Raw genomic sequence first — 20,628 nt, 5'->3', positions numbered from 1 at the left:
CCTGTTTGTGGTCTTACTTGCTACAGAGAACAGCAGCAGGGCTTTACCTTTGGAAAAGAAAAAAAATGCACCTTTTTTCTCCTATTTTGGGATAGGCCAGTATTAATTACGTATCAGGGGTAGATTATAGGTCTCCTGTACACGTTGCTACAATAGAAGCTGTATACATAAAAGCTGGTCTCTTTTAGAGACCCCACAGAAAAACTTTGATTGACATATAAAGGACTGCACTAGCATCAAACTTGTTTATGTATGTAACAAACTTGCTGGGCTTTTAACTTTATATGGCTTGTGCGTTGATGAATTAGTTCCCTAAAATACTGGCTGTAGTTTGAAGCTTAATTGCTTGCCAGTGAGCAGTATAAATAGCTGTTGCCTATTGTTCGTCTCCTGGTCTGTCCTCTATTCTGTCTGCGGGTGCCATGAAGTGAAAAGGTGGGTAATGCCACAGGTGCACCAGTAACACCAGTGCCAGCCCCAGCACTGACTGGAGCTCATCTGCATTTCGCACCTCTAAGAGCAATGCAATGCAAATAACTTTGACAGAACTGAGTCTTTAAATATTCCATTTAATCAGACTAAGCATAATTGTATCTAAATATATTCTCTCCAATAGGAGTTACAGTGCACACAGAAGCAAAAGGAAAAGCTGAGTTCTAAGCCCAGCCTGATATCCAGGCTCAATCGATTGGTAATCCAGCCTAGTACTAGCACCTAATCCCTCCTCCAAGGGAGGAGAGTGGTGCTTCATCATGGTCTTGGAAACAGCTCAAGCAGTCACTGCTAGAACTTGATTTTTAAAGCCATTCAGAGCAGTCCTGTCTTACTGGGCAGGTCTGCCTTAGCGTATGGCTACTGGAGTTGTAGAGGTGACCGCAAGGTTGGTGTAACATGGTGGAATCTAGACTCCCACTCTGCAGAGCTAAAACAAAGTCATTTCTGAGGTCACATAGCTGGAAGCTCCAACAGTCTGTATGGGAAAATGAGGGAACAGTCTAAAACCACCAGCACTGAATCCACTCCCCTTTATTTCATAACAGTGTCTGGACTCTGGAGAGAAGTTCTGGTTTCAGGGGGCTTGCTGGCTGCTCCTCTCCCAATGCCTGGATGTCTGCCATGACTGCTGCGTCCCAGGCGAGAGTCAGGAGGGCTGAGGGCACCTGGAACAGAAAAGGCTGTGTTACTAAGCTATAGCAATGTTATACTTTGACCTCGTAACATGCTGTGTATGTTCACAGACCTGGAAAAACTTAGCAAGAGCACTTCAGCTAAAAAGGACAAGTGTGGATTTCTGCAAGAAGCTCCTTAGGGGATGCTGCTTTGGACTTTCCGCTGGAAGCCTTGTGCTAGAGCTGCGCTTGTCTCAGTTGCTGCCTTCCCTGTTTTCCCAGTGTGGATGCTAACCCTGCAATAGAGCTGCTGGCAACTACTGCAACCTGCATTTGCTACAGGAGGTGGGTCCTTGCAGTTCCTTCCAGACAGACCTCCTAGCCTTGAGCTAGAAGCCTTCAAGCAGTTACTTCTTTGCTTGAGCTTAAAAAGAAGGGGCCAGAGCACAACTCGCAGCACTGAGAGCAGAAGACACAAACTTCTCTAAGTTATGAGCAGCAGATGACTCTGACAATGTGAAGACCCGTGTGGAAGGTACCAGCTATCCTTTTTTACTCACCAGCCCACATTCATTGAAGGCCAAGTTCTCATCAGTCAGCTTGAGACCTCCGGGTCCCAACAGCTCAAAGGGCAGCCAGTCATCTCTGAGTGCTTCTCTCACAAAGTTGTAGAGCACAGATACTGATTCTCGCGCATAAAAAGTCCCTGCCATGAGAAAACAAGGTGAGATATTGAGAGAGAGTCTGGCATTTACCAAATCTAACCTTTTGTGGTAGGTTTCGTGGGGCTTACATACTGATGCTAACTTCATGAACTACTTCAGTGACACAGAAACAGCCTGAATCAGCTGAGAAGTATAAAAGCAGAATCCCCAAAGAAAAATATTACTTCAATTGTTGCAAGCCCCTGCCAGCCTGTAACAAAGAGTTGGGAAGGCCTGAAATGATTTCCAGAGTTCTACTGCAAAATTTGAAGAGGATTTATACTGTTGTATAGCCTGACACCACACAGGCAAACTCATGCTGGTTACTATAACAGACTGCTCTAATGAGTCCAGCTTGCTCGCAGTAGCCTGGGAAGAGCACACTTTTAATTAACAGCACCTTGAGATTCTCCCCTCTTCACTCAACCTTGGCTTACAGTCCTGACCCTGTGCAGGTGAGGCAGGTGGAGGGCTCGGAGATGGGAAGAGTTCTTAGAGAAACGTTACCCTGCTCTGGTTTTTGTTGCTTTATTCTACCAGCTGTGTTCAGCAGACCTCAAGCCTGCTTACTATTCAAGCTCTTGCACTACAAGTATTCTCAGAAGCTTTTGGGGGCATACAAAGAAAGGGTAAGAAGTCTTTTACCTTGGAGGATGTATCCATCGGGAAACCGGACTCGCACCAGGGTGTAGTTGTACTTCCGCATTTCCCTTTGTTCTTCTTTCTCTCGCATGGCTCTTGTCCTCAGCATCGAAGCCTTCTCCACTGCTTCCGCCCTTTAGAGAGAAAGCAATGTTTAGCATGAAGGAGAGCTACAAGACTGTTAGCAGGCATCATGTGCTCCACAGGCAGTCAGGACCCTCCTTCTGAGCCTACTCACCGGAGCCGTTGCTCTCGTTTGATCTCTTCCGCAGTGAGGTTGTAAAAGTCGCTTGGCAGCTCAAACCGAGCAGCTTCAGGGGATGGTTTAAATACACAGAGCTGGCGATCCAGCTGGGCTCTCACAGGCTCAGAGCTTAAAAGCTGCTCTTTGTAGTCCTTGAGGTCTTCCAACTTGGTCAGCATTTCTTCTTTCAGTACATAGTACTCCTCTGTGGTCTCTACAACCAAAAGGACAGGGACTTGAGTCTCTTGTTCTTTACACGAGTAACATATGAAATATAAGGGCAAGGATCTACAGAAAATATAATGTCTTAACAGGGAAACTGCAGGGTGGGCGGCTGTTTTTGTCACAGCCTTGGAGTAACAGCCTGTGTTACAGCCTGTGGAGCTCTCAGCAACCAGTGTTGCCTCGCTAGCCTCCCCTGGGATATCCCACCATCACTCAAACTCCCGACTCCAGTTTAATACTCTTAGATTTCTTGCCTTGTCCTGGAACAGGCAGTGTTTTTGTCTCAAACCCAATAGCCTGGAAAAATCTGTGTATCCCTTCCAGGCAGCTTATCCTTTCCTGGAAGAAAAGGGAAGAATTTAGATGTAGTTTGCTTCAGGCAAGGACCTTCCTAGGCAGAGCACCTGGAGGAGTCTTGACCTCACCTGGAACACTTTGTTCTGCAGTTTGATTTTCTGGTACTTCTCCTCCTCTGGATGGAAATAGATATTATCCAAGTATCTGCAGGAAGAAGAATACACTCCATGGATCAAAGCAGGCACTTCAGGACATGCTACCCCAAGGTGTAAGAAGCACACTGCCTGAGAGTCCTCACAGAATTTCTCACAGATATAAGAGAGCCGAAAAACTGAGGAAGGTCAAATACATCAGTGCTTCATGCCCAAGTCAGACAGAAGATGGGGGTGGCTGATCTCAACCAGCAGCTCCCAAACCTCTTGGACTAATGGACCAACTCTTAAAACACCTCTGAGATGCTGACCTTATTTCTTAACTAACAGTTAAGACTGTTCGAGTGTTTGGCTTTGGTTTTCTTCAGACTTTGCCTGGAGCATAGCAAGAAAACCCACCTGCCTGCTAGCCTTGCAGGGAAAGGACAAGCTACCTGTGTACTCCATCCTACTAGCGCAGCCCACTTACTTGGCCATGGTCTCCACACCCACTCGTACTTTCTCCCGGTCCTTATTGAAGGTGTGAATCTCCATGATCGAGGCAGCCACCGGGTCTACGGAGAAATACTGGAGGAGAAGGAGAGAAGATGGTCATGAGGGAGCTGATGCTACTCTGCACAAAGGGATGTGTGGATCCGTTGTGGTTTAACCCCGACCAGCAGCTCAGCACTACACTCATTCCCCCACAGTGGGATGGGGGTGAGAATTGGAAGGGTAAAAGTTGGGGGGGGGGAAAAAAAAACATGGGTTGGGCTAAAGCTAGTTTAATGGGTAAAGCAAAAGCTGTGCACACAAGCAAAGCAAAGGAATTTATTAATTACCTCCTCGTTTAGCTGTTTCCAGCATGTGATCAACCCTGTTTTCATCACAAACCTAAAATACAGCACCATCCCAGCTGCTATGAAGAAAATTAACTCTATCCCATCCAAAACCAGTACAGGGCCAGAGTTCCCAGTCCCAGCATTTCTCACAAGCTGAAGGGAGGGTGCTCAAACAGACTTTGTACAGCTACAGTAGAACAGAGTTGCTCTTGGGGAGGCAGTGGAGATTTTACAGGGAGAAGATGGTGGGTTGGAGAGCTCACTGCTGCTGTGCTCGAGGGGGCCCACACCACAAAACGAATTAAAACAGGAGGAAGGGAAGCCGTGCACCTGGCAGATTTGGCACTTACCGACTGGATGGCTTCTCTGATGTGCTTTTCCTTCTTGTCTTTCCTTACAACTGCACCAGTCAACGGGCAAATGAAATAGACCCCTGAAACAGAGGGGGCAGCTGCCCCTTCCTGGTCCAGGGATGCAAGGTCCTAAAGGAGACAAAACCGGGCACTGAGCTGAACCCAGGAAGGTTTTGTGAGGTTTTTTGGTTTTAAATACCCTGGCACGTCTGCACAGGACAGGGACAGCAGCACAGAAGGGTGCTGATCAGGGAACAGCAGCATCTCTCATACCTCTTCCTCCACGGAGAGCCCTTTCTCGGTTGCAGCTGCCTCAGCCATCAGCTCTTTTCGCACTACAAGAGAAACCCAGGTGACAGCGGCGACGGGGCGAGGGCTTAGCAGATTTCAGAGGGCTCTGGACCGCACCGCGCTGCCCCGGGGAAGCGAACGCCTACCTGGGTGCTCTGTCCCTGGCCTGAGAGCCCATGGGTGAGCGTGACCCCCGTTTCTACGACACTCAAGCAGTCGCAGAAGCCAGCTGCGCCCCACGACGTCCATGGGAGCTGCACCCGAGCAGTTGCCTACCTGGAACCTCCCTCTCTCCGGGCTCAGCTTGGAGCCGTGACCATCCCAGCCAGCCCCACCGTCTGGCTGCCCTATCCCTATGCCAGTGCGGCAGCTCCGCACCCTCCAGCCAGCTCCTACCCTGGTTCTTGATGGCGTCCTGGGAGGAAAGCAGCTTGGCCTTGGGCTTCAGCTCCATCCGGGCCAGCGCTGCAGCCGCCGCCATTTGCGCTTCGTCGGTCGGTCCCTGACGAGGCTTCGGCGCCGCTTCCGCTTTCGGCTTCTCCTTGGGGGCCCTGGGCAGGATAGAACAGCAGAGCTCGGGAGGAGACAGCCACACCGACACAATGACAGCTCCACAACCGTGCTGGCCCGGACACGTAACAGCAATTACCGGCCCGGTGCCGCCGGGGAGGCAGCTGGGGAACCGGCTGCCCGGGTGCAGCAGCATCGCTGCCTGGTGAGTGTCGGCTCCCCGCGGGACGGGCGGCTTGGGCACCACGGTGAGCGCCGGCCACTGGTCCCCGCAGCCGGCGATGTCGGTACCAGCCCGGTGTCCCCGGGCAACCTCGGCCCGGCTCCCTCCGGGTACCGGGTGGCACCGGGCCCAGGGCAACCGCGGAGCCCATGGATACCGGCAGCTGGGCAGAGCGGGGCCGGCTCCCGCCCGGTCAGCCCCGCTAGCTGCCGGCAGCGCCCCGACCCGCCCGGGAACGGCGTCCTCCTCCCGCTGGGCCCACCGTTACAGGAGGGTCTCTCCGTACCGGGACGGCTCCGAGAGCTTCTGTCCGGGCCCCGCGGTCTTGAATTTCAGGTCGGCCTTGATCTCCTGGAAGAACTTGCGCATGGCGCCGGGACCGGGACCGGGACCGGGACCGGAGCCGCCGCGCGCCCACAGCGCTTCCGCCCCGCCCACCCCACCGCCACCGGAAGGGGCGTGTCCATCACGCTGGCCCTAGCGCCGCTCTAGGCTCCTGTCACTCTATGACCCCCGCGGTCCTCCAGGGCTGAGGTCGTGACGGGAAGGGGGGGCCTACGTGTGACCGCGGGCCCGGGCCCCCCGCGGCCCTCAAGCCTGCACCTACGGACCCTACGGACCCCAGGCCTGCACCCATGGACCCCAAGGCCCCCAGGCCTGCACCCACAGACCCCACGGATCCCAGGCCTGCACCCATGGACTCCACGGCCCCCAGGCCTACACCCACAGACCCCAGGCCTGCACCCAAGGCCCCTAGGCCTGTACCCACGGCCCCCAGCCTCCCCCAGGCCTGCACCCACATCCCCTGCTCTACAGCCCCTCCCAGTGCCCCCGGGAGGAACCAGAACTGAAACGGGCCCTCCGTGGCACCGGAGCAAACCTCACCCGGCCCCGGCATGCAACCTGGGCTGAGGGAGCCACCGGCTGAAACACAGGAAGGTTTTCCTCTTGCTTCTGCCGGGGCCCACGGGTAGGGGAGGGGGCCGGGGGCCCTCCCTCACCTGCTGGCCCTCTGCCTGCCCCCCGGAACGGGCAGGAGCCTCGCTTCCCGCCCCACAAAACACGTTTGAGACTGGCCGAAGGTCTCAAACTTTGGGGACAGACAGTTTCATAAGATTTATTCCACAGCACAACTCCTCCTCCTCCTCACGAGGACAGGGGACAGTCACTGCTGAGGAAGAGGCTGCCTCATCCCCGCCTCGGGGTGAGCACGCCGTTAGCAGGATCGGGCCCGTCCACCCGTGCAGGCGGCAGCAACTCAGCCAACAGCCCGGCATCAGCACAGGGACCGACGCCTGGGCCACCGCAGTGGCACTGACAGCCAGAAACACGTGGATGGAGGCCGCACCCATGCCTGTATCACTAGCAGGCACTTGTGAGCCACCAGGACCCCCGTGCCCACAGGCAGAGGAGATGCCACGGAAAGCACAAGAGTCCCCCGAGACCTGCACGGGAATGTTTTTGCTGTCCCAGCACCAGTCATACACTGCAGGCTTTGCACGGCAAGCAAGCCAACACGCAGCCCGGTGTACAGCACAGTCTGCGATGCAGCACAGCCCAGTGTATGGCACAGCCCGGTGTACGGCACAGTGTGGGATACGGCACAGCCCAGTGTATGGCACAGCGCAGGATACAGCACAGCCCGGTGTACGGCACAGCCCGGTGTACGGCACAGCGCAGGATATGGCACAGCCCGGCAGTCGCTTTCAAGGTGACATGGAGAAACACGGATTCCCCCCTGGACCCGCCTGCTCCTCGACACCCCTTACTTCAGGAATTTCCTCCCGCAAAGCCCAGAGAAATTTCCCCGCCGTGCCGCTGGCTGCACACCAGACACTGCCCATAGCTCATCCCCGCTCACCTCCCCCCAGGGCCACAGTCGCCCTGGAAGTAATTTCTCCCCTGAGCATGGGTTGCATTTCGGACCCACTTGGCTCTCGCCAGGAGCTCCAGCTGCCACCAAATCACACGCAGCCGCTTCCATGTCAGGCTGCAAGCCCGGCGCGGGCAGTGAACCGTTTGCATTTCCATGACCTCACAGAGAAACTGGTTTGGGTTAAAAACCGGGTTTAAAAATCAAGCAAGCTTCCAGGCAGACTCCTTACACCGTTCTACTCCGGCTTAGCTGGACTGAGCTCAAGTTTTAAAACCAAAGGCAGGTAAAGCAGGTCTAACTCGCCCCGGGCAGCTCTCGCTGGTGGCCCTGTCCTCGTCTGGGGGATACTTCGTGCCCACCCCAGACCAGATGGGAAGTCCCACAGGGATGACCCCCTGACCCCAGGGGAAGGAGCCCCTGGCTGCGGCGAGGGAGCCACGTCCCCAGGCTGGCAGCCAAAGTCGGGGCGGTGGATGGGCCAGGGGGGGAGCTCACCTGCCCCGGGCCTGGCTTGTCCTCCCTAACCCAGTTGCTCAGCCTGGCCCCCACCCCACAGCCCCCTCCATATAGCCCTGTCCCTCTCCCTATAGCCCTGACCCACACCCTTATAGCCCTGTCCTATAGCATATAGCCCTGTCCCCCTTGTTATAGCCCTGTCCCCCACCCTATAGCCCTGAGCCACACCCTATAGCCCTGTTCCCCTCCCTATAGCCCTGTCCCATATCCTATAGCCCTGACGCACACCCTATAGCCCTGTTCCCCTCCCTATAGCCCTGTCCCATATCCTATAGCCCTGTCCCACACTCTATAGCCCTGTTCCCCTCCCTATAGCCCTGTCCCCAACCCACAGCCTCGTCCCCCCCACCCCAAACACGACCTCCCACGGCCCCAGCCCCGACGCTCGCGCCCCCCCGTCCCAGCCCTGGCACCACCCCCGGTCCCGGCCCCCTCCCCCGCCCCTTCTGGCCACGCCCCTCAGCGCCCCCCACCTCGGCGCCTCTGGCGGCGCGGCCCAATCCCGTTATCTCGCTGTGCCCTCGCCTCGCTCCCATTGGACGAGACGGCGGAGCGACGCGGCTTCGAGCCAACGGGAGCTGGCGCCGCGGGAGGGGGCGGGATATCCTGCGGACCGGGCCGTCCCCGCCCCGCTGCCCGGTGCTGCCCGCGGCCTGGGCCTCCGCCGCCGCCGCCCCGCCCCGCGGCCGCCATGCCGCACAGCTTCAAGCCCGGGGACCTCGTCTTCGCCAAGATGAAGGGGTACCCGCACTGGCCGGCCCGGGTGAGACCGCGGGACCGCGCCGGCGGGGGGTCGCACCGGGGAGGGGGGACGCGCCGGGCCGGGCCGGGCCGGAGATCCCGTACCGGGATGGAGGTCCCGTACCGGGATGGGGGGCCGCTACCGGGATGGGGACACGTACCGGCTCCTGTCCTGGGGTGGGGGGCCCGTACCGGGATGGAGATGCCATAACGGTACCCGTACCGGGATGGGGACCCGGTACCAGCACGGGGTGTCCCGTACCGGGATGGGGGACCTGGTACCAGCATCTGTCCCGGGATGGGGGCCCGGTAGCGGCATGAGGGACTTGTACCAGCACCCATACTGGGATGGAGGTCCCATAACAGCACCCATTCCGGGATGGGGACCTGGTACTGGTGTGGAGCATCCCGTACCGGGATGGGAGGCCCCATACCGGGATGGGGACCCGATACAGGCATGGGCTGTCCCATACCGGGATGGGAGACCCATATCAGTACCTATCCTGGGATGGGGACCTGGTACCAGCATGAGGGGCCTGTACCAGCACCCATACTGGGATGGGGAGTCCCGTACCAGCATCCATACTGGGATGGGGAGTCCCATCCCAGCACCCGTACTGGGATGGGGAGTCCCATCCCAGCATCCGTACTGGGTTGGGACATCCCATATCAGGATGGGAGCTCTCATACTGACACCTGTACCGGGACGGGGACTCGGTACCAGGACGGGGTGTCCCGTACCGGGATGGGAGCTCTCATACTGGCACCTGTACTGGGATGGGGACCCCATACCAGGATGGGTTGTCCCATACAGGGATGGGAGGTCCCATTCCAGCACCCATACTGGGATGGGGACCCAGTATGGAAATGGGGCGTCCTGTACCGGAATGGGGATCCCATGTCGGCATCTGTACTGGGATGAGGGCCCAGTACTGGGATAGAGATCCCCTATGGGCAGCCATGCCAGGATGGGAGCCCAATACTGGAATGGGGTCCTGCACTGGGTGGGGGTGTCCCACACCAGCACCCATACTGGCACTGGGGTTTGATTCCGGGAAGGGGGTTGTCATGTTGGCACCTGTACCAGGATGGAGAAACCCAGATCAGGATGGGGGTCCAGGACTGGAACTGGGGTCCCATGCTGGCACCTGTACTGGGAAGGGATCCGGCACCAGGCTGGGGGTTCCCATACTGGCACCCACACTGAGGGAGAGAGGGGTTTCCCCACACAGGTGCCTGTACCTGGCAAGGGATGGGGAAGACCTGGGGGACCACTCACCATGAGGTTGTTTGACAACCCTGTGCAGGGGGACCTGGGACCCTCCTCCTGCTCCAATGGCACCCTGAGCCCTCCCATTGGACCTGCACCGAGGGCAGACCCTGACCCTCTTGGGGTAACCGCACGGGGCCTCAGCCCTGCTTCACCCACCAGGACCCCTGGCCTGGGGACCCTTTCTCCTGCTGGGGTGACTCGTGCCACCTCCCTCCCCTGCTGCACCCCGGGACCCTGGCACTCCAGGCACCCTGACCCCATGGGGGTGTCCCTCACACCCCACCCCATGCCCCAGCACCTCGAAGGAGTCCTGGCCCTTGCCCTCCATCCTCATCCTCCCACTGCCCAGCAGGGCCCTGCTCCTCCAGAGACCCCCATTCCCCTTCCCAGCCTGGATGTCACCCACCCTCTGTCCTGCACTGGGGACAGCAGCAGGAGGCCTGAGTTTGGGAAGGGATGGGGGACAGAGCGAGGGTCTGGGGCTGTGTCCCGTGATAGGGACAGGGGGGACGCATATGCTGGGGACAGCGCCTGGGTGTGACACGTGCGGGGGGCTGTGGCTGAGCACTCGTGAGGTGCAGGATCGGAGGGTGCCAGTGCAGTTTTGGGGGTGCGGATGGGGCGATGGAGCGCACGTGGTGGGGGACAACTGGTCCCGCCGGCCAGGTGACACCGTTGTGCTGTGGTGGTGCCTGGAGGAGACCCAGAGGAGCGGGCAGAGTGGGGGCCGGTGTAGGACGTGCTCACCGGGGGAGCGCGAGGGCAGCTCGGGGGCTCGGACAGGGGTCTGTGGTGGTCCCCAGCGGCAGCTGAGGGCGAGGCAGGTTCATCCGCTTGAAGATGTCCGATGGGAAGAGACTGGCAGGTGGAAACCGTGTGGGATCGGGGCCGGTGGGTACCGGGGAGGCTCAGGGTGCCGGAGACAACGATGCTTGGCTGCACCACACCGTGAGATCTAGGATGCCATCCCCGCGCTGTCATGGCTGGCCTGGCGCCGAGAGGACTCGGTTGTTCCAGGAGAGCCCTCGCGCTGCCTGCGTCTGCAGCCCCTCTTGCTTTAGCTCGCTTGCTCTTTTGGGGAAGGCTTCCCCCTGCCCCGAAGACCTCCCCAGCACACGGGGCAGCCCCTGTGCACCGCGAGGCTCCCGCCTGCGGCTCTGCCCGCAGCCCAGACCACGTGGAGCGGACAGATGGGCGCTGGAGCTGCGTGTGGGAAGAAGACGGGGTGGCCCGCGCGTCCCGCTGTCAGCGGGGCTTTTCCTGCGGCCGGTCTCCAGCCAGGAAGGACCCTCAGGCCGCCCCATTGGAGCAATCGCCCCCCACCCCGGGCTGGAGGGGGCTCGCCTCGGGCATCCCCCCCCGAGGCGGCTTGTGCGATGGATCTCTGGGGAGTAGCACAAGGCCCGCATTTCCCTGGGTGTTGAGCCTGGCAGTGGAGAGACGACCTCGCGCCAAGCTCTAGCCGTAGAGCATCCGTGCCGGATCCTTTCTGTTACTCTTCTAGAGATCCCGCCGGGCCCTGACACCGCAGTGGGACTCTTGTGCGTAGCAAGGTCCCTGTCCGGGGGCTTTCTTGCCGTGCTTGCCTCCAAGCGGGTGCGGGTGCCGGATGCCGACGCTGCTAGCCGGGGCTGATGTGCCTCGCAGAGGACGTGCTCAAGCCGCTCTCTCTGACCACCTCCTGCTTTGGGTTTCCTTTCAGATCGATGACATCGCGGACGGTGCTGTGAAACCCCCACCGAACAAGTATCCCATCTTCTTCTTCGGCACCCACGAGACGTAAGCGCTGCCTCGCTCCCCCTTCTGGGCTTTTGCCCTGCTGCCTCTGCTCCGGGCTCACCTCTGCTTTGTTTCTCTCCAGCGCCTTCTTGGGCCCTAAAGATCTCTTCCCTTATGAAAAATATAAAGACAAATATGGGAAACCAAACAAGAGAAAAGGCTTCAACGAGGGATTGTGGGAAATCCAGAACAACCCTCACGCCAGTTACAGTGCCCCTCCGGTGAGTGCAGGCCTCGCGTGGCGGGGGGGCAGCGAGGACATGGGCTGCCGGTGCCTCCATCTCTCCTTTCCTCCGAGTCGCTCTCCTCCTTTATCTGCTTCTCATTGCTATGGTGCCTACGCGCTTCTAGCTCACAGATTGGCTTTCTCGGGGTTGAATTAGCTTCCCTTCCCTGCCCTCTCCCTTCCTGAGGGAATCGGCCCTCCTCCTCTGGAGGAAGATGCCCCATCTTCAAGGTGGAACTGGGGATGTGCTTTGTGCCGCTTGCCCAAAACCATGGAGGATTTCGTTGTCAGAGCGAGAACTTGAGGCTTGCTCGTCCCCGGCTCCCAGACCTGCGTGTGGAGTGTTGAACAGTCCCCCTCTTCATCCATTTCTGAGGTCCTGAGCCAAAAGCCGCTGGGCTGCTCCTTCAGCGGGCTTCAGAGCAGGCTGGGAGACAGCTCTTTGCTGTCGATTGCTTGCGTGGGTATTTCGTAACCATAATTGTGTGATACAATTTATTGTATAGCGATCTTCAAAGAAGGCGTCCAAAGCAGCTTCATAGGCAGTTGGTCTGAAGAGGCAGAGGAAGGTTTTTAAGGTGAGCTACAAGGACGAGGTGGTCTAGAGGTAGGCAGGCTCAGGGAATGAGCCCTGCCGGCTGTGCCGCTGCCAGTGCAGGAGAGAGGATGCGGTTTGAGTAGCCATGGGAGATGGTTGGACCCAAGACCGCAGACATAGGGTAAGGTGAGACCATGGAGATGCTTGAAATCCTGGAGAACAACTTCAGCGGCAGGGCGGGAGGTTGGTGATGGTGAGGGAGGCAGCATCCGCTTTGTCCAGGGATTCCGCTGTGAACTCTCAGCAGGGGTAAAAAACCTGTTGGTGAAGGGCCTGCTGCGATTGAGGGACCGAGGTGACGCCAATGGCCCCAGCCAGGCTGTGGGTTCACCCACGCCCACTGCGTTTTGTGGCCAAAATGCCTGGAGGAGCAGAAGAAGAGACTGAAGTAGAGGTCTTTTTTGATTTTGTGATCTAAATGAAGGAGGTGCCAGGAACAGTCAAGGATGAGGAGAGTCTTTCCAGCAGGAAAGCTCCAGCATTGGAAGAATCCCAGCTCTAGGAAGCACCTTGGGTGCGATGTCCTTGCATGAGGAACCTCATGATGGGCTGGTGAGAAGCCAGGAGACCTTCTCTACGTGGGAGTGAGGGAGCGGGACACAGGAGATCCCAACTGGGAAGAGTGGTGACCGCCACGCTGGACTTCTTGTGTGGACCTTTCCTGTGGAGAAGGTGTGCGATGTGCTGTGGGGTGAAACCATCTGAGAAGGAAGAGGCCTGACCTGAGTTGAGGGCTGGTGGCCAGCCCACCGGAGGAGAATGGCTGCTCCCTGACGCCGAAGGAGAGGCTGAACCAAGCCACCCAGCCGTGCTTGTCTGGCGCCATTAGGGCAGAGGAGGGCTGGGGTCTGCTCACCCAGGAGGGGCTGTCAGGTCTAGACTTCTCCAGGGGTCTTTGGCAGAGCGCGGGGATGGGGGTGAGAGGGCAGCGAGGCGGCAGCAGCGGGTGGAAGCCGAGCTGGGGGATCCAGAGGGAAGGTGTTGCTGGTGGTCTCGGGGTGGTGTGTGAAGGGCCTTGGGAAGGGAGTGCAGGGGAATTAGAAGGGGATCAACTGAGCGTCCTTGTTGAAGGGCTGGTCACATTGTCCCCCTGACCCAGAGCTACGCCAAAGGGTTCTGTGCTGGGAGGGAAGGCTGCCCCACACTCCTCTGCACGCACACCTCTGCTCAGCGCTGCTGTCCATCGCTCGTCACCCTTTTGTGCCCCTTCTCCTCTCCCCCCGATACACCACAGGCCCCTTGGGACGATAACACAACCTTCATCTCCACTGTCTTTAGCCTGCGAGCTCCTCGGACAGCGACGTTCCCGAGAATGACCCGATGGGGGGAAGTGATGCAGGTGACGATGAGGAAGACGCTGCCATGGCTGCAGTCGCCGCGGAGAAAATGGAAAGCGATGAGGACTCGGATCAAGGCAGCGACCATAGTGGGCTCAAGCGAAAATCACTGGCTATGAAAGTGAGTGTGGGCTGAGGCGGTTCCATGCAGCGGAGACAGGAGGGTGTCCTGGTCAGGAGGTTGTTGGGTCCACCACTGAGCTTTGGTCCACGATGCAGCATGTCAAACCCACAGTGGCAGGAGGTGTTGAAGAAAACAAATCCGTCTGGATTCTCTGGTGGGAAATGGGGTTCAGTGCATGTTTGGGGGTCTCGCAGCTGTCTCACATTGTCTGTGAGATGGTGGGATGGCCAAGTCCTGGTGCAATTTGCAGTCAGGAGAAGAGACTAGAGTTGTAGATCTCTTCTGAGTGCACATGGTTGCTCTTGCAGGGCAGGTCAGGAATAGTTGGGCAAAACCCCTTCCCAGCAAGCGTTGGCTTTCTGTGGTGAATGGAGGGGGAGTGGGCTTCTCTCACGTTGTCACTTCTTGGATATCAGATGCCGGTGGCAAAACGGCCTCGGAAATCCTCCAGTGACCTGGACCAGGGCAGCCCCTCCCTGACAGAAGAGGAGAACTCGGAAACATCTTCTGAGTCGGAAAAAAACAGCGACCAGGTTAGATGGTTTTGGAATACGCTTGTATGGAGGCTGGCAGAGTGATGGGGAAAGGGCTGGAGGAAGAGCATCGCCGTCTAGGGGGGCAGTGGCTTGGGGGAACCTGACTGGCTTCTGAAACCATCATGAGACTGGTCCCCATTTCTTCATATCTGTGTTTTCCTCCAGGACTTCACTCCTGAGAAGAAGCCAGTGGCCAGGGCTCCCCGGAGGATGCCGGCAGGGGGGAGGAAGAAGAAGGTAAAAGACCCCTAGTCTGCAGTGCAGCGGGAGGGAAGCTGGAGAGGAGTCTGGGGTCTGCGCTGCCTGGAGCGGGGCTGGGAGGTGGCAGGGCTCTGCCATGGGCTGGGTGTAGGTTCAGTGCTGGGAGGGACCTCGCTGATGCCTCAGTGACCTCGTTGTGCCCCATGCTGCTGTGTTTTGGGGCACGCTGCTGAGCCGCTGTCACCCCCCCAGTCCTACCCCACTCTGTGCCTGCAGAAAGTGGAGTCTGGCTCCGACTCAGACTCCAAAGTGGACTCAGATTCAGAAATGGGAAACGCGACTGTGGACATGGCCAAGTCGGACTCCAACTCCGATTCAGACTCGGATGTGTCTGTGAAGAAGACTTCACGGGGCAGGAAGCCAGGTAATGCCAAGGAAGCTTCTTCTGCCACTGCTGGGCCACTGCTGGCTTACTCAGAGGACTGGAGAGCATCTGAGGTTGGGGGCTCCCGAGGCTCTGGGGTCCCTTTCTCTTGTGGACACCTTCCAGCCTGTATCTGAACAGCCCTCTGCCCCCCTGATTTGGGGCTGTTTTAACAGAGGGACAGCCAGGGCTCCTGCTGAACATCTCCCCGTTGTCTTGCAGCTGAGAAACCCCCTCCCAAGCCTCGTGGCAGGAAACCGAAGCCCGAACGTGTCCCAACCAGCTCCAGCAGTGACAGGTGAGATCAGCTGGGACACTGTCACCCTCGGGGCTGGGCTGGAGGGTCACTTGCCTCCCCTTCGCACAAGGGGTCCAAGCGTGCTCTGTCCTTTGCAGTGATAGCGATAGCGACGTGGACCGCATCAGCGAGTGGAAGAGGCGAGATGAAGAACGACGGCGGGAGCTGGAAGAGAAGAGGAAGAGGGAGCAGGAGGAAGAGATCCGTCGACTCCGGGAGCAGGAGAAGGAGGAGAAAGAGAAGAGGAAAGAGAAAGTGGAGAAGGGCGAGGAGATGCACTCGGACTCAGACAGCAGTGCAGAGGATGAAGTGGCCAAAAAGGGCCGGAAAGGTCGAGCCAAGGCCCCGTCCTCCTCGGACACTGAACTGGAGCTGGAGAAAGAGGTAGGTACAGAGCCGTGGGGAGCTGGGGACAAACAGACAGCCCATCCTCTTGGGTGAGGTCAGCAGGGACCTCCAGGAATGGCAGGGACCTGCTCTCGGTCTTGCGTCACCCAGGGGTTGCCTACGCAGCACTGGGAAGGGTTGTGTCAGTAGGCACATCCATGCCTTGTAAATGGGAGCTCTTCTCCTGGCCCAGGACGCCCCATCCAGCTCTGGGTTTTGCATTTCCATGATGCTCTCCCTCCCACCACAGTCATCAGATTTGCTCCGCTGCCCTCCGCGGAGCCTAGAGGAGCATCAGCTGGATTCATCTGAAGCACAGGGAAGGGTTGCAGAGCGTGGTCAGAGGCAAGGTTGCCCTTTTAGCCTGGCGAGTTCCTCCCTGAGGAGGGGGAGCCAGGAAAGCAGCCCGAAGATCTTGAGGTCTGGAAGGACGTGTGAGTCTGCCAGTTGGGTGCTGCAGGCTGGGTGGGCCACTTTAGGTACCAGGATATTTATTTTTGGAGCAGGACACTGCTGTGCTGCAACCCGAGTACTTTTTTATCCCATGCCCTTGCACCCAAACCGACTTGCAGTGGTGGTGTAATGAGTGCTGGGTCATGCCCAGCCGGGGCCGTGGCACTGTCTCCCTCCCGCAGTGGGGAGGGCTCTGCTGCTCTCGCCTGCATTGTTCTCTCCTCCAAGGTAAAGAAGCCAGCGAAGAAGCAGCCCTCGGAGTTGTCAAGGAAACCGAATCAGAAGGATAAGAGGGGCCGAGCAGAGGAGAAACCACGGAACAAGTCAGCATCTCCCCTCCTCGCGTCGGCGCTTTCTTCCTCTGGGGACGGGACCGTTCCTCTGCTGCTGCCCAGCCCACCCCGGCTGACACCCCAGGGTGGGGATGAGGCTCCCCGTGGAGCTGCCCCTGGGCCAGCAGCGCCTGTGGAGGGGCTGGGCTGTTGTTTCCTCCCCTCTTGTCTGAGCTGAAGGGGAGGAGGTGTTGGGGGCACCAGGCTGAGCTTCCCTGGTGTTTTCCATCTCGTAGGGGAAGATCCTTGGGGTATCGCTTTGGGGCTCTGCCTTTCTGCAATCCCGGGAAGCTGGGCCATGGGGGAGCTGCTGTCTCAGGGCTCCTGTCTGCCTGCGAGCTGGGAGATGTGTGTGAAAGCGTGGGTGGAGTGTGGCAGGGCTCTGCTGCCTGGCTTGCGCCGTCGGGCAGGCCGGGGGGATGCACTTGTCTGTGCCGTCACCCTTCGCGTTAGCCCAGTGGCAAGCGGGTGTTTTCACCTGAATGATCTTACCTCTTTCCTTTCCCTCCCACAGACCTTTGAAAGTGGAACGAGGCCGGAAGAAATCTGACCTGATCCCCGAAAGGAGGATGGAGAAGAAAAAGGGTGAGAGCGCCGTTGCTCATTGTCACAGAGGGGAGGACAGGGAGAGAACGGAGCCAGGGTTGGCTCCCCCATCCCAATGAAGAGCAGGGATCTTTCCCATAGGGCCCTTCCCAGCACTGCTGTGGTCCTGACATCATATTGGAAAGTATTTACAGGGTGTAAAAAGACAGTGAGCTTCCCCACATACATCCCCTCCTGATTTTGGCACATCCCAACCCATCCTCTTCAAAGAGGCCCCTGGGACTGTGTTTGACCTTGGAGATGCAGGAGGAAGCCAAACCCTCGCTGGGGGAGAGGTCCCGAGCTCCGCGCAGTGCCATGCTCTCCTCTGGTGGCCTGATCTCTCGGCCTGTCTCTCTTGCTGCTCCAGAGCCCACAGTCGAAGAGAAACTTCAGAAACTTCACAGTGAGATCAAGTTTGCCCTGAAGGTGGATAACCCGGTGAGTGCCCGAGAGCGTTGGCCTGGCCTGGGAGGTCCCTGCTCATCCTGTCCTCAGCCACTGCGTCAGCCTTGTCCAGCTGCAGTACCTGGGGGGGCTCAGCCCGGCTGAGCCTCCTCTTCACTTTTGGGATGCTGGGTGGCGTTAGGGGACCGTGCTCCATGCAGCGCTGCCCCGGCTGCCCACAGGGAGACTTCCAGGCAGCTTCTGATCTTGGTGCCATCCTTGCAGGACATCAAGCGGTGTCTGAATGCGCTAGAGGAGCTGGGCACGCTCCAGGTCACCTCTCACATCCTCCAGAAGCACACTGATGTGGTGGCTACACTGAAAAAGGTAGGGCAGAGGGATGAGTCCCTGCCTGGAGGGAGCGAGGAGCGTGCTTGGGTCACCGCAGCTCTAAGGGCGTCCCTCCTCCCTCTTTCTGGTGCAGATCCGTCGCTATAAAGCAAACAAGGATGTGATGGAGAAAGCTGCTGAAGTCTACACCCGGTTGAAGTCACGCGTCCTGGGACCAAAGATGGAGGCGATCCATAAAGCCAACAAAGCCGGGTCTGAGAAGGACAAGGGGGAGGCAGAGAAGGGCCAGGAGAAGCTGTCGGGTGGGGAGACACGGAATGAAAAGGGGGAAGAGGAGACGAATGCTGGTAACGCTCCCTGAACGTCTTGGGGCGGTTCCCTGCTCTGTCCGGGCACGTAGCGATCCTGGGGCCCTTCTCTGGGCATGGCACATCCCACTGGGGACACGAACAGGGACACAGCACATCCCGTTGTGCACTGGGGACATGAACAGGGGTGGCTTTTGGCCTCGGCAGCAGAGGGGATTGGCAGCCATGCATGGCACTTCCAGTCCCTTGTTCGCTGGAGTGCCAAGAGTGGGAAAGGACTGAATATCGAACGCTCGCAGCAGTGAGAACAGAGGGCAAACCTCGACGCCCACGCCTTGGCTTTGGGTGCCTCTGGGCTGATTTTTGGGCCAGGACGGCTCCTCGCTGCCAGCTTGAGTGCTGGTCCAAGGCACGGGGGAGATGGAGGAATGCAGAAACGCCCTTGAACTCTGGCTCAGGCTCTTGCGCAGGCAGCTGGTGACTGGGATCTTCCACCATCGAAGCCGGGTCCCTGCCTGCGGACGTCCTGGTGATGCTGCAAGAGCCTTCCCCGAGGAGCTGATGGGGAAAATCCGCTCTGACGCCTGCTTCTGGGCTTGGGGGATGGAGTCTTTGGGGCTCTTCTGGTAGCTATCGGGGTCAGGCCAGACCTGGGGTCCCCTCAGTCTCGGCTAGGTGTCCCTTGCCTGGATGGGGACAACTTGTGGCCCTGGGTCCTTGGCTCGCCCAGCCCCTCGTGGGTCAAGATGGATGAGGTCCAGTGTGAGCACCCAAGTGTCTGAGCCTCTCTCTTCCCTTTAGATCTGTCGGGTCCTGTGAATGGTGAATCCCTGTCCCAAAAAGCAGAGGGCACAGAGGAGAAGGACAAAAGCCAAGGGCTGGGAGCTGGAGAGCAGGAGGTATCTGCGGAGGAGACCCATAACAAGTGAGCGTGCGAGGGGCAGATCTGGGGGCTTGGGAGCTTCCCTGGATCTGATGCATGTGCAAGCTGGGCTCTTGTGTGGATGATTTGGATGGTCTCCATGGGTTGTGTTGGGCTTTTCCCGGCTTGGGAAGGAGCCTGGGGCGCAGGAGAGGGGCTGCCACGGGCAGGGGAAGGCAAAGACGGGCAGGGAAGACACTTGCTGAGATGCCTGTGCTCTCCCCCAGCAGTGTGCAGGACTATCCCAAGGCCGAGCGAGCCGGGCTGGAGCGGGAGAGGGCTCGTGGGGAATCAGAGGCTGTGGATGACGCGGAGGAGAGCTGAGGAAGCGGCTCCCGCCCGGAGGAGGAGGCGGAGGGGCTATGAAGGGAGACCGGCCTCTGCCTCGTCCCCTGCTTGAGTTACTTCACTAAGTCACACAGTAGCTGATGTCCTAGGTCTTGTCCTGTGCCCCCGGCCCCCGCAAAAGCACCGACCGCAGCGGGGGCTGTGCTGGTTGTCTGTATTTGTCCCCTCTTTTTTTTTTTTGTTATTTTGGTTTTTTGTTTTGTTTTGTTTGTTTTTCCCTCCTACCTAATTTCTTGTGATTTCAATCAACATGAAATGAATATAAAGGGTTTTTTAATGAAAAACACAAAGGAGCCCTAGTGTCTGTTTCTTGAGGCATTGCTGACTGTGACAAGGGGAGGGCAGGAGCATCCCCCTGCCCGGGGCCGGGACTGGAAAACGCCCCCACGGGTCCCCCCCTTCCCTCTGGCCCTGGCCCACCCTATGAGCCAGGACCAGGCACCCATGGGTGTCCCAGCCGGGCCCTGGCAAGGGGAACGGGACAGCCAAACCGGGCTGCTTTCTGCTTGATTTTCCGGCGCCTGTGCTGGGCTCTGCCTCAGACACGGGGGTTCTCCCTGTTCCCCACCATCACCTTCTCTCTGGCCGGAGACAGCTGCTGGAGCCAGATCCCTCTGCTCCAGGGGAGGCAGCACAGCTGGGCACCAGCTTTTGGGTTAAAAACAGAGTAAAAATTGTCTATTCTCTCTCTCCTATCTCAGCCAGGGAGAGACTGAACCGTGGCAGCATCCTGCCTTGTGCTGGGCAGCATCTTTGTCTGTCTGCTCTTTTGCAAAGATCCGAAGCTTTTGTACATGTAAAATAAAGATGTTCCCAGCTCAACCAGCCGCTGCGTCCTCGAGTCCTGTTTGTGCCGTGGCGGAGGGAGGATGCCCCAACCCTGCTTTGAGGCAGCTGTTGCTGTAACTCTGCCCTGGGGAGAGGGTTATTTTTTTTTTCCAGGGCTGATTTCATGCTCCAGCCCTCCGTAAACAAAACCCAAATAACTCCCCCCCAAAAGAAAAAATGCCCCGCGTGCCTCTTGCCCAACTGTCGGGAAGCGGGAGGCAGGGGGA

At 58.3% G+C, this 20,628-nt stretch overlaps 2 protein-coding genes across 5 annotated transcripts; one reads left to right on the top strand and one right to left on the bottom strand.

Moving 5' to 3' along the window:
* Positions 1-555: 555 nt before the first annotated feature.
* On the bottom strand, positions 556-6,016 carry UBXN6 (UBX domain protein 6). Its single transcript, XM_075175230.1, has 11 exons — positions 5,858-6,016; positions 5,235-5,389; positions 4,821-4,882; positions 4,545-4,676; positions 3,843-3,940; positions 3,350-3,425; positions 3,179-3,263; positions 2,694-2,913; positions 2,459-2,589; positions 1,670-1,815; positions 556-1,160 (listed from the first exon to the last, which is right to left on the bottom strand). The coding sequence occupies exons 1-11, from the start codon at positions 5,938-5,940 to the stop codon at positions 1,032-1,034; spliced, it is 1,317 nt and encodes a 438-aa protein (XP_075031331.1). The 5' UTR covers positions 5,941-6,016; the 3' UTR covers positions 556-1,031.
* A 2,541-nt stretch (positions 6,017-8,557) lies between these two features.
* Positions 8,558-20,398, top strand: HDGFL2 (HDGF like 2). 4 transcript variants are annotated; one of them, XM_075175229.1, is made up of 16 exons: positions 8,558-8,726; positions 11,680-11,756; positions 11,839-11,977; positions 13,859-14,038; positions 14,458-14,574; positions 14,743-14,814; positions 15,055-15,202; positions 15,425-15,500; positions 15,599-15,884; positions 16,569-16,663; positions 17,187-17,257; positions 17,628-17,698; positions 17,930-18,031; positions 18,129-18,342; positions 19,105-19,228; positions 19,456-19,857. In XM_075175229.1, the coding sequence occupies exons 1-16, from the start codon at positions 8,655-8,657 to the stop codon at positions 19,547-19,549; spliced, it is 1,938 nt and encodes a 645-aa protein (XP_075031330.1). In that variant the 5' UTR covers positions 8,558-8,654; the 3' UTR covers positions 19,550-19,857. The 4 variants fall into 4 exon arrangements, with proteins under 4 accessions (XP_075031330.1, XP_075031326.1, XP_075031327.1 ...); XM_075175225.1 differs by having other exon boundaries at positions 8,568-8,726; positions 15,031-15,202; positions 19,453-20,398; XM_075175226.1 differs by having other exon boundaries at positions 8,568-8,726; positions 15,031-15,202.
* The last annotated feature ends 230 nt before the right edge of the window (positions 20,399-20,628 follow it).

The sequence above is a fragment of the Calonectris borealis genome, chromosome 28 (assembly GCF_964195595.1).
Source record: "Calonectris borealis chromosome 28, bCalBor7.hap1.2, whole genome shotgun sequence".
NCBI classification, from domain to species: domain Eukaryota; kingdom Metazoa; phylum Chordata; class Aves; order Procellariiformes; family Procellariidae; genus Calonectris; species Calonectris borealis.
The sequence above is the reverse complement of the archived record's forward strand: the minus strand, read 5'-3'. Positions and strand labels throughout refer to the sequence as shown.